Genomic DNA, 13,078 nt, shown 5'->3' on the forward strand with positions numbered 1-13,078 from the left:
TCCAACAAACAAAAGCCGAGGACCAGATGGCTTAACAGGCGAACTCTATCAAATATTTAGAGAAGAGCTAACACCTATCCTTCTAAAACTCTTCCAAAATATAGCAGGGGGAGGAACACTCCCAAACTCATTCTATAAGGCCACCATCACCCTGATACCAAAACCAGACATGGATGTCACGAAGAAGGAAAATTACAAGCCAATATCACTGATGAATATAGGTGCAAAACTCCTCAAGAAAATACTAGCAAACAGAATCCAACAGCACAGTAAAAGGATCATACACCATGATCAAGTGGGGTTTATTCCAGGAATGCAAGGATTCTTCAATATACGCAAATCTATCAACGTGATACACCATATTAACAAATTGAAGGAGAGAAAACATATGATCATCTCAATAGATGCAGAGAAAGCTTTCGACAAAATTCAACACACATTTACGATAAAAATCCTGAAGAAAGTAGGCAGAGAGGGAACTTTCCTCAACATAATAAAGGCCATATATGACAAGCCCACAGCAAACATCATCCTCAATGGTGAAAAACTGAAAGCATTTCCACTAAGATCAGGAACAAGACAAGGTTGCCCACTCTCACCACTCTTATTCAACAAAGTTTTGGAAGTTTTAGCCACAGCAATCAGAGAAGAAAAGGAAATAAAAGGAATCCAAATCAGAAAAGAAGAAGTAAAGCTGTCACTGTTTGCAGATGACATGATACTATACATAGAGAATCCTAAAGCTGCTACCAGAAGACTACTAGAGCCAATCAATGAATCTGGTAAAGTAGCAGGGTACAAAATTAATGCACAGAAATCTTTGGCATTCCTATACACTAATGATGAAAAATCTGAAAGTGAAATCAAGAAAACATTCCCATTTACCACTGCAACAAAAAGAATAAAATATCTAGGAATAAACCTACCTAAGGAGACAAAAGACCTGTATGCAGAAAATTATAAGACACTGATGAAAGAAATTAAAGATGATACAAATAGATGGAGAGATATACCATGTTCTTGGACTGGAAGAATCAGCATTGTGAAAATGACTCTACTACCCAAAGCAAACTACAGATTCAATGCAATCCCTATCAAGCTACCACTGGCATTTTTCACAGAACTAGAACAAAAAATTTCACAATTTGTATGGAAACACAAAAGACCCCGAATAGCCAAAGCAATCTTGAGAACTGAAAACGGAGCTGGAGGAATCAGGCTCCCTGACTTCAGACTATAGTACAAAGCTACAGTAAGCAAGACAGTATGGTACTGGCACAAAAACAGAAATATAGATCAGTGGAACAGGATAGAAAGCCCAGAGATAAACGCAAGCACATATGGTCACCTTATTTTCAATAAAGGAGGCAGGAATGTACAATGGAGAACGGACAGCCTCTTCAATAGGTGGTGCTGGGAAAACTGGACAGGTACATGTAAAAGTATGAGATTAGAACACTCCCTAACATCATACACAAAAATAAGCTCAAAACAGATTAAAGACCTAAATGTAAGGCCAGAAACTATCAAACTCTTAGAGGAAAACATAGGCAGAACACTCTAGGACATAAATCACAGTAAGATCCTTTTTGACCCACCTCCTAGAGAAATGGAAAGAAAAACAAAAATAAACAAATGGGACCTAATGAAACTTAAAAGCTTTTGCACAGCAAAGGAAACCATAAACAAGACGAAAAGACAACCCTCAGAATGGGAGAAAATAGTTTCAAATGAAGCAACTGACAAAGGATTAATCTCCAAAATTTACAAGCTGCTCTTGAAGCTCAATAACAAAAAAAACAAGCAACCTAATCCAAAAATGGGCAGAAGACCTAAATAAACATTTCTCCAAAGAAGATATACAGATTGCCAACAAACACATGAAAGAATGCTCAACATCATTAATCATCAGAGAAATGCAAATCAAAACGACAATGAGATATCATCTCACACCAGTCAGAATGGCCATCATCAAAAAATCTAGAAACAATAAATGCTGGAGAGGGTGTGGAGAAAAGGGAACCCTCTTGCACTGCTAGTGGGAATGTGAATTGGTACAGCCACTATGGAGAACAGTATGGAGGTTCCTTAAAAAACTACCAATAGAACTACCATATGACCCAGCAATCCCACTACTGGGCATATACCCTGAGAAAACCGTAATTCAAAAAGAGTCATGTACCAAAATGTTTTATGCAGCTCTATTTACAACAGCCAGGGGATGGAAACCACCTAAGTGTCCATCATCGGATGAATGGATAAAGAAGATGTGGCACATATATACAATGGAATATTACTCATCCATAAAAAGAAACGAAATTAAGTTTTTTGTAGTGAGGTGGATGGACCTAGAGTCTGTCATACAGAGTGAAGTAAGTCAGAAAGAGAAAGACAAATACCGTATGCTAACACATACGTATGGAATCTAACAACAAAAAAAAATGTCATGAAGAACCTAGGGGTAAGACAGGAATAAAGACACAGACCTACTAGAGAATGGACTTGAGGATATGGGGAGGGGAAGGGTAAGCTGTGACAAAGTGAGAGAGTGGCATGGACATATATACACTACCAAACGTAAAATAGCTAGTGGGAAGCAGCCGCATAGCACAGGGAGATCAGCTCGGTGCTCTGTGACCACCTGGATGGGTGGGAGGGAGGGAGACGCAAGAGGGAGGAGATATGGGAACATATGTATATGTATAACTGATCCACTTTGTTATAAAGCAGAAACTAACACACCATTGTAAAGCAATTATACTCCAATAAAGATGTTAAAAAAAAAAAAAAAAGAAGCAGAGGCACAAATGCTGGAGGCCACCAGAGCAGAGATGCTGCTCGGGCCAAACAGCCCACGTCTCTTAACTTGAATGTGCTCAGGAACCTGGGTGCTCGTGGGGCCTGCGGCCTGCTCTCAGACATAGAAGTACAATCAGCCATAAATAACAGCTGTGAGGCCCTTGTGGATCACCTAGTTCAAACCCTTAATTTACCAAAAAAGAAAATGAAGCCCAGGTCACCATGACTAGGTTAGAACAGTCCAGCATTCCCCACAATCTCTCGCCTTTGGTGAGCACAGAATGTTCAAGAGTCCAGTCAGTTTCCGAACCTTTCTGTCAATAGCAGCAGGGCTCGAAAGAGCTGGAATGCTTAGAATTGTTACCCCTAAGCAGCTGGATTCTGCAAGTAAATGAGGGGCAGTGGGGTGTCCCAGGGAGCAGAGGCAATGCAGATCTGGGAGCAAGCCCTTTGTACACACCCCCCTTTTATAAGCCTTGGGCACATTTTGGTCCACTAGTGGGCCAGTACTACTGGCTTCCCATTGCTCCCTCCCTTCCAGTCTCCTGGGAGGGAGACTGAATGGGAATCAGGTTTTGATGGTAAGAACAGGTAATTCAATCTTGGGGAGTTTATAGAAAGCTATGAGGCTAAGCAGATATGAGAAATAAAAGACACAGAAGTTTATCAATCAATGTCCTCCTATATTTTTAAGTACTGTATCTCATATAGCTATCCAGTAGTTTTTAAGTCTGAGAAGTAATAATTACAGCAATTGAATATTTCTTTACCATTATGAAGAACACATAACTTAATACACTGGAAGTAACAGTCTAAATGTCTCATGTTGACCCGTGAGGACTGTTTAAGACTAGCTGAAGAAAGACTGATGTGAATAAGTGGATGAATAAGAGACAAAAAGTAAGGCTAAGGAATATCCGGAAATTTTCCTACCAGTAAGATCTATTAGTCTAGAGAACAATGCCCCAAGGGAACCAGTGAAAGCCCAATTTTATGAGTCACTTAAAAAAGTGGAATGGATTTGGCTACTGGAATTATTCCAAAGGGAAAACTCTTGCACTATGCCGGAAATGGACAACATGACCTAATGGGTTGTTGTGTTTAGTATCTCAGCCTGTCCAGCTTGTTCTTTAGAGTTTACAAGGAAACTCAAAAAGGGGTTGTGGACCAGTCAGGAACTGTAACAACAAATGATCAGGACCACGTATCCTGCCAAAGTCCCTTTTAACAACAGGGGCGGAGCTAGAGTCACAAGGTTAGACTAGGTTCACACACACACACACACACACACACACACACACACACACACGGAAAACGTGGTGTTAGTGGCAAAGTGACTACTCATGAAATACTGATATAGCCTCCGCTGGCCGTCTTGGTCTGGCACGGTCCTAAAATGGGGCAGTGCTAACCTGCACCTTTGCTCATGGCCTTTATAGTCCCTCCCTCCTTTCTGTTACTTTCAGTCTCAGTGACTACTTCATTTGATATTCAGAGTTTTTCCCCTTCACTTCATGATTATCGTTCACATCTTCCCTCACTGCCTTATTTCTGTATTAGTGGATGCTGGATGTCCCTTCACACACACAACTGAAAAGCCAAACACTATGTATTTTTAAATTCGTTTTTATGGCAAGGTCTATCTTGGTCTAGTTGTTAAATTTACCATCATGACTTCCCTGGGTTTCAATTCTCTCAACTGTAAAATGGTGAAAATAAAACCATCTCTATTTACATCTCAGGTTGTCATAAAAAACAAGTAAGAGAATGGATGTGAAATGACCTTGAAATCTAAATCTACAGACATACAAGGTGTTACTGTTTCTTGGTTACTTCCCATTTCAATGCCGCCTATCTTAGGTTTAAAATAAGGTCTTGTGGACATATCTTTTTAATATCAGCTGCTGTTATATACTCTAACACTTGAATGTAACAGTTGTAAAAACAATAGGCACCTGAAACATACTCATTGAAAATATTAAATTATGCTGCAGATGGGCAGGGGGGTGGGGTGGGGAGGGGAGGACGGGAGGTCCCCTTTGGAATCACTAGTAATAATTTGACGCTTTTGGCCAATTTGTTTAAGTTGGTTTCAGCACAGAATAAGGCAACTGAGGAAAGAAGGAAAAAAATTTAGACTTATTGAATACTTCACAGAAATGGAATCCTCACAACACTGCAAATTATATTACCTCACTTAACAGATGAGAAAAATCAAGGCCCAAGGTTACAGAGCCAATAAAAGAGCTTGGATACAAACTCAGATTTGCCCAATTCAAACTGTCTGTTGCACCATGTAGCATACTTGATTTTGTCACAAGTTAAATAACTCTTGTTTTGCTCTGTGAATGTATGCTATTGGTCTCATGGGGCTGTGTGTAGGCAGTTCAACACAACCCGGACAATCAGGATGAAGTCAATACTCCAGACACCCTTGCAGGTGCTACTTCAGTAATGGTACAGATCACTGTGGACACAGGCACCTATGTTACAAGACACCAGTGTCAAAACACGCACTTTTTCTCTGCCATTATGTGCACTACCACCCCCGCCTTAATACAGAACTAACATCAGCTAGAAAAACCCATGAGCCCAACTTACAGGTTCCACCTGCTGCAGTCAGTATTAAAATTAAAGGTTGGAGATTGTTAAGAACATATCAGAAGCTGTTTTTAACAAATAAAATGTACTAACTTAACATCAGCAACACTACTTCTACCAAAGATCTTAAAAGAAAGGTATCCCTGGCACACTACTAAGAGTTAGGCAAGTGCCGTATAAACAAGAAAAAGAAAGAAGCCTTTTGTGACGACCTAGAGGGGTGGGATAGGTAGGGTGCAAGGGAGACACAAGGGGGAGGGGATATACGTATACATAAAGCTGATTCGCTTTGTTATACAGCAGAAACTAACACACCATTTTAAACATCCAATGAGATGTTAAAAAATAGAAAAAATAAAAGATAAATGCTAAGGAGGGGGAAAAAAAGAAAGAAAAAAGCCTTGAGCCACACGGCTTTTAAAGACAACACAGGTTTTTAATAAATCTTGGTTCTATGTTTTCTACTACTGTTGTTATTTTCCAGATATCCAGACAATACTGCCCTCCCATCAGATATTCACAGAGTGTCAGAAATTTATACTAACTGGGATTATTATAACTACAGCAAATTAGACTGCAGGAAGGCATGCGGTGTAATTCAAACACTAGATTTAGTTGGGTCAGAAGGTCAAGTCTAGGGAATTTGTCAGCAGAAAGAACCAAGGTTTCCAACAATTTCCATCTCTCAGAACAACCTATACCCAACAAAATCAGTTAAATGATAGGCAATTACGTGACCTGCCAGAATTGATAATTTACTTCAGCGTTTATCATTAGCTTTCTAAAGTACACAAATTAGAGAAAATACACGTCCCGTGATCATCATATTATTCTGATATGAAGGGTCATGAGAAGAGTATGGCTATGGTACACAGAAGCGATGGAAATTGCTTCCTAGATCCATGTCTGGCCTGTCTTTCCCTGCCCAATTGACTGGACTCTACCAACTGGCATAAGATTGAATGGTGCTTGCATGGTGGGTTTTTATTTTAGTTTTGTGTTTGCCTTTCGTTTTTTTAAACCAGACTCTCTGCATGACTACTTGCTGTTTATGGACTTGAAGCTGTTGGCCCCTTAACATGTATCCTTCCTCTTTGCTGGCTTTGAGTACTGGCCCAGAAATATGGGGCAGTGACCTTGAGGACACAATTATAAAGTAGAGGACAAAAGTTCAAAGCAACTAGAAAAGGTATTCTTTACGTAAAACCTTTTTTTTCTGCAAGTGAACACAAGGAGACAACTGACTCTTCCTTCAGCCACCTGGATGAAAGGTGATTAAAACTTAACCAACTCATGACAGCAATTCTTGATGACGACTAGTTTGGTTTAAAAACCTTTTTCATACACATTAGCCTACTGAGTCCTTCCCAGTGCCCATGACGTTGGGCTTTTTATTCCTCTGCTGCCCTTGTTAGCTCCTGGTTTGTACACCCACCTGTTTGGCCTGATTGACGCACTGCTTGTACTGACTGGCCAGAGCGGAGCAGCTGAGGGTCTGCTGGGTGTTCTGGCGGTAACACTGGAGAATTTGAGCCTGCAGATCGGCACAGATGGGATGACACTCATACCGCCTGGAAACAAAAACAGGGACCACTGAGACAAATGGTCTTCAACCGGAATAAAGAACAAGGCTAAAAAAATATATAAAACATCAACTAAGATATATGTGTTACAAACGCCCCCCCCAAAAAGTTGTTCTTAAACAAAAAAGTTTAAGAATAATTTTCTTTGACCTTTAAAGAAAAATATCACACAAGATTAAGTGATTTCTTGTTATACAGCAGAAACTAACACAACATTGTAAAGCAGTTATACTCCAATAAAGATGTTTTAAAAAAAAAGATAAGTGATTTCTATGAAATTAGTTCTATTAATTGACACCACTGCGAGCCTCTCTGGACAGGGCAGCATTCCCACCCTACCTCAAACGTAACCATGTGAATGGAGCCAATTACTCTTCCAACCAGCCAGCTAACTCAGGAACCTGGGAGCCCCAATGTTCTCTTCCGTTCCCACCTCCAGTTGGTTACAAAGCTTGATATCCTGCAGTCCAGTCCTTTCTCCATACTCACTGTCATTACATTAATTCCTAATCATTTATATCCTGGATTCAAGCAATGACCTTCACGGGTCTCTCTGTCTCTTAACGTTCACCCTCTACTCCTACCTCCCAGATGGTTCTTTCTAGTAGTAAGTCTAGACAATATTTGTTTTCCAAATAAAATACATGGTCAACAGGAAGGCCCTTTTGGATCAGGTTCCTGCCTAGTCTTTTGCCTCAACCAGACCATGTACAGGGTTTGGTTCTTACACGTCCCTTCACGTCTTGTCTCCAATGCTCTTGATTTTGGAAATGCTCTGCACCCAAGCCTCACCCAGTTCTATGTATCTGGAAAATACCTACCCATCTTTCAATACTCGAGCTAAGTATTGAAGTGCAACCTCCTCTATACGGCTTTCACCAGAGCTCTCTCCAACCACAGCAGAGTCTATCATTCCCTTTATGGTGACCCCCTAACCAGTATTAACTTCCTTTACCATGCACTACACTACAGTCTACTGCAATTTACTAGCATGCAAATCCCAAGTAAGGACTGCATCTTATTTTCTTTGTTATCTCAGCTATCAACATGGATCCCTCTTATAGAAGTCATGCAATAAATTGTTGAGAATACAAATGTGTGCAGAGAAAATTTAATTCCTTGAGCTAAAATTTTACTAGTTATACTTACAAATCTCAAGATTTTAGTTAGAGTGCTTTCAGTGAATATGCACTACTAAACATAAATGCTTCCAAAAAGCTGATAATATACACTTGAAAAATGATAATAATAAAATAAAGCAAATGGATTATGCAAACACAAATGAAATCTTCTTGTTACAATGGGAGAGGAACTTGGAATATAAGGACTAAATACACAGAAAAATATATATATTACTATCACTGTAATCTAGGGATTCATTTTTTTTCAAATTAGTTTTGTTTAATACAAAAGGTTCCAGCCTCTTATCAGTTCTTCTCTTGGAATTTAAATTTGTTATTTCCATAGTAATCATGAAATAGCATTATTTTAAATTGATGAGTTCTGAAAAACCCCTAGAGAACACAGGAGAAATATTTCTCATCAATAAGGAAACCCCTGGCTGACGATCTGTCTCCTCATTGCTTTTATCCAACACACTAAGCTAGTATACACATTTTGCTAGAATAGAAAACTGAAATGCAAGCCACGTTACTGGCCGCTAAGGGAATTTACTTCCTACTACCCTCTAAAAAAGTAGACACAGAGATAACATTGCTTGTACTCTTTCATTCATTACCTTACTGTTTGGCCAAACACCTAAGAACAGAATTTAAATCCAATCCCAGGAGTTTCAACTCGCTTTAAGGTTTTGAAGTTCAGATGTCTGTGAATGTCTCCGGACACAGATTTCCCTGATCCCCTGCCATGAACATCAGTATCTAAAAAGAGTCAGCTGTGTTTCGAAGGGTAGAAGCACAGCTACGACTAACTGATTATAGCAAGACACACTCCTGGACTAAATAACATAAGATCAAGCATCAGGTTAGCTGAACCCAGTAAATATACGATGAATGCCTTTAACAGTTCATGAGAAAGCAGGGTTACATGCTATCCTAGTGTGGAGGACCATCATCCCTCCAATATACCTTAGATTTAAAGCAGGGGGAAAGAAGATGGGAGAGAAGGCCAGAAGCAACCCGACCAGATATGCAGCCCCTCCCCATTAACACACAGCAAAAGACCATAAAGAATGAGCTCCCACACAGTGCTCATCACAAGGAAGATGCTGTGGTTGTTTCTCCTTCTAAAAAGACTCTGCACAATGGGATTCATTCATCTAATACTATGGACTCCTTAGAAAGAGGTAATTCAAGTTATATGTAAGCATTTACCCTGGGTTGAGCTATTTAGTCATGCAAGTTAAAGTCCATGAGTTATTCATAATTTGAAAGGTGTCAAAATATACTTTTATCACCACAAATCAATACTACTCACTTCCAGGGCCCTTTATTTCCTGTATGGTAGTCTGCTCTGTGTGAGAGTCCGTGTGTGCACGCAAACGCAGGCATTTTCAGAAACCCTTTTTGTACACATTTCAACCTGTATTGATGATTAGATGGTAGAATGGGGGAAAGAGGGGTGGAAATCAACATAATTGTCTTCCAGTTCCTGGACTAGACTCTGGTACATTTTGCTTGGATTAATCTGTAAGGGCAAAGCTCTGTCTCCGTATTGATCTGTAATGCTGTTATGCTGCCCTAATGCACTGTTTTCACTTTGGGAAAATGCTAAATGAGATTACTGTCTAACTTTAGGAGGCCATAAAACCGAAGCATGGCACCTTCCATTCAGGAAAAGGGTTTCAAAGACATTTCCAATATGCATTATGGTAAACCCTCCATATAGTCATTGAGTCAACAATTGATTTTTATTGACTGCTTTCATTCCTGCTGATGGAAAAAGCCACCATTAGGTAAAAATAACAAAAGGCAGAATTTCAAGATACCCAAGAAGGAAAATTAAATCTTAGCAGCAAGAGACATTTAAACAATTTACTATCTTTGTATGAAAAGATTAAAAAAAAGAAATGGTGAATGACAAATGTTAAGAGAAAGATGAAATATCTGGGGAACTTAAAACCATAATAAAGAAGTGAGAGAATAGTTGTCCAAAAACATACTTACCAAAAAGGAACAGGTGGAATAAAGTTGATACATGGAAATATATATTGCTCAAAAATAAGAAAAAAATCCAGTTTAGTGGACTTGAAATTATTGGGGACTTTTGATGGATCCCACCACTTGTCTCCTCCCGTTGCCTTTCCTTTCTGTACTCTATACATGGCTCCCTGTCTCTTCCCTCCTTCCACCAGCACTAGAAGCTGGCCCTCTGCCCTTCCCGCCCTACCCCACCTCATCCCACAGTGGTACTTCGGGCCAAGGAGGTCGTTGACGGTATTCAATGGCAGAACTGGAGACCAAAGATCTGGATAGAGAACAACACCCAAAGAAGCATTCCTGGTAGGTATTCTGTAGTCAGTAAAACAATTTTTTTACCAATGTTTAATGCTAATATTCACTTAAAAGGCAGCTAATAAAATACATCCAAGTATTCTTCTCATAATACTGACAGATCAATGTAGAAACTTAGGGGGAAAAAATAACAGAAAAGAATAAAGATACATATTTAGGCTGTTTCTAAGTTTTAAGTGCTTAAAACACCATGGTGATGGACAAAAATTATCACTACGATGATTTCTTTCGTAGAGTTTCCTATAAGTTGAATTAATTGGTCAAAGAGAAATGAAGATGTTTTGGTAAAAATGACGCTGAGATAAATAAGCAGTATTCAGAACTCTCTTCTTAAGATTCTAGTATTGGGTTTCCCTGGTGGCGCAGTGGTTAAGAATCGCCTGCCAGGGCTTCCCCAGTGGCGCAGGGGTTGAGAGTCTGCCTGCCGATGCAGGGGACACGGGTTCGTGCCCTGGTCAGGGAAGATCCCACATGCCGCGGAGCGGGCTCGCTGAGCCTATGCTCTGCAATGGGAGAGGCCACAACAGTGAGGGGCCCACGTACTGCAAAAAAAAAAAAAAAAAAAAAAAAAAAGAATCGCCTGCCAATGCTGGGGACACGGGTTTGAGCCCTGGTCCGGGAAGATCCCACATGCCATGGAGCAACTGAGCCTGTGCACCACAACTACTGAGCCTGCTCTCTAGAGCCCACGAGCCATAACTACAGAGCCCGTGCTCCGCAAAAGAGAAGCCACCGCAATGAGAAGCCCACGCACCACAACAAAGAGTAGCCCCCGCTCACCGCAGTTAGAGAAAGCCCACGCGCAGCAACGAAGACCCAACGCAGCCAAAAAGAAAAGAAAAGAAAAAAAAAAGACTCTAGTATAATACATTTCCACTTGGTTATCTGTTTTAGAGCTATCTGTTGGTTTTGCTGTTGCCTCTCCTACTTTCATGTCTTAGAAACTTCTTTGAGGTGGGTCTGAGCTTTATATTTCGAGAAAACTACTTACCCATCATTTTAGTTCTAATATAAACAAAAAGGATAATGAGGTAATTTCAGAGAAGGGAGAAAAGTGTGGAGACAGCCCTCCTCATACCACTCGGAAGGCTCAAGAAGTCATGTAATGACAATCAGTGAGCAGCCACAATTCCTAAAGCTCTCGGACACAAAAATCATTCGTTGAGTGCAGGGTGGATACAAGAATGGTTGGCGCTACAAGGGGAATTCTAATTTTTTCGGGGGGTTGGGGAGGAGATTCTGATCTTTTAACAGGTTGCAACAATGCATCTTTCACGGGAACTGGTGACTTTTGGAATCAGTATCACAACTCAGTCCTCTGAACCCACAGGAGGCGGGTGATATGCAAGGAGGGAGGGGAAAGCATTATCAGTCTTCCCCCAGGTTTTAGGATCCTGAGTAAAAGTCCTAGAACCAGGACAATCCCAAAGATGGGACCTCTGGTCACCTATCCAAGATGATATGAACAATACAGTGCTCTACGCACACAGGTACACTGTTCTTAAACCAACAGGCCTCCCATGCTCTAAGTATATGAGCACAAACACGCCAGGGTATAAGGTGAATGAAAAACTTTCCAATTTTGCAATATATTTTTCTTCCTTATTCAGTAATATTGGGTACCCGGAAATGATGAGGGCATTAGGAAAAACCTAGCAAGAGAGTGGGAACCTAGTAACGTGTGACCACATGAAACTGGTGGGCCTGGATGACTCTGCCTTCTTGCTTAGTGGACAATACACCTCAGCACTACAGGACTCCCCAGTGCCTGGTTTCCTTTCCCGAGGAGGCAGCTCTTGCCCCGCTCTTCTTAGAGAACCCTCATGGTATCTTGCCAATTTCACCATACCCTGCGTGGGATTCTGCTACATGGGCTCGTCCCACCAAGGGTCTAAACTTAGAAAAATGGGGCCATCTTCTGCTGCATCTCCAAAGAACAAGGGCCCCAGCTGTTTTGTTTTGTAAATACACTTTCTTAAAATCTCGTGACCTAGAGAGGTTGGCTAACTTTCATCTTCCACTATATCATGGTACCCTTGCCATATCTGGGCTATGTGCAGCAAGGTTTATATCTCTAAAAAGGGAGATAAAATAACTGTTACTGGGACTTCCCTGGCGGTCCAGTGGTTAAGACTCCATGCTTCCACTGCAAGGCGTACTGGTTTGATCCCTGGTTGGGGAACTAAGATCCCACATGCCACATGGTCAAAAATAAAATAAAATAAAATAATTACTTACACAAAGGATATCTGGGATAAGCAGCAATAACTATACAGAGTTTGGGGACACAGAACATAATTGATTTCAACATTAACTCAGGGGCTTCCCTGGTGGCGCAGTGGTTGAGAGTCCGCCTGCCGATGCAGGGGACATGGATTCGTGTCCCGGTCCAGGAAGATCCCACATGCCGTGGAGCGGCTGCGCCCATGAGCCATGGCCGCTGAGCCTGCGCGTCCAGAGCCTGTTGCTCCGCAATGGGAGAGGCCACAACAGTGAGAGGCCCGCGTACCGCAAAAAAAAACAACAACAAACAAACAAACAAAAAAATAAACCATTAACTCAACCTGGAAGAACTCGAAATCAACTTCCCATCACACTTACTTTAGGAAAAAACCAAATACT

General features: G+C 40.8%; 1 protein-coding gene across 2 annotated transcripts in view; it reads right to left on the reverse strand.

Moving 5' to 3' along the window:
- Positions 1-13,078, reverse strand: part of CHCHD3 (coiled-coil-helix-coiled-coil-helix domain containing 3) — a 289,542-nt gene that overhangs the window by 13,507 nt on the left and 262,957 nt on the right. For both annotated transcript variants that reach the window (XM_065883507.1, XM_065883506.1), the window contains one exon: positions 6,836-6,971. In XM_065883507.1, coding sequence (XP_065739579.1) covers positions 6,836-6,971 — 136 coding nt within the window. The remainder of the gene's footprint in view (positions 1-6,835; positions 6,972-13,078) is intronic.

Source organism: Phocoena phocoena, chromosome 9 (assembly GCF_963924675.1).
Source record: "Phocoena phocoena chromosome 9, mPhoPho1.1, whole genome shotgun sequence".
NCBI lineage: Eukaryota > Metazoa > Chordata > Mammalia > Artiodactyla > Phocoenidae > Phocoena > Phocoena phocoena.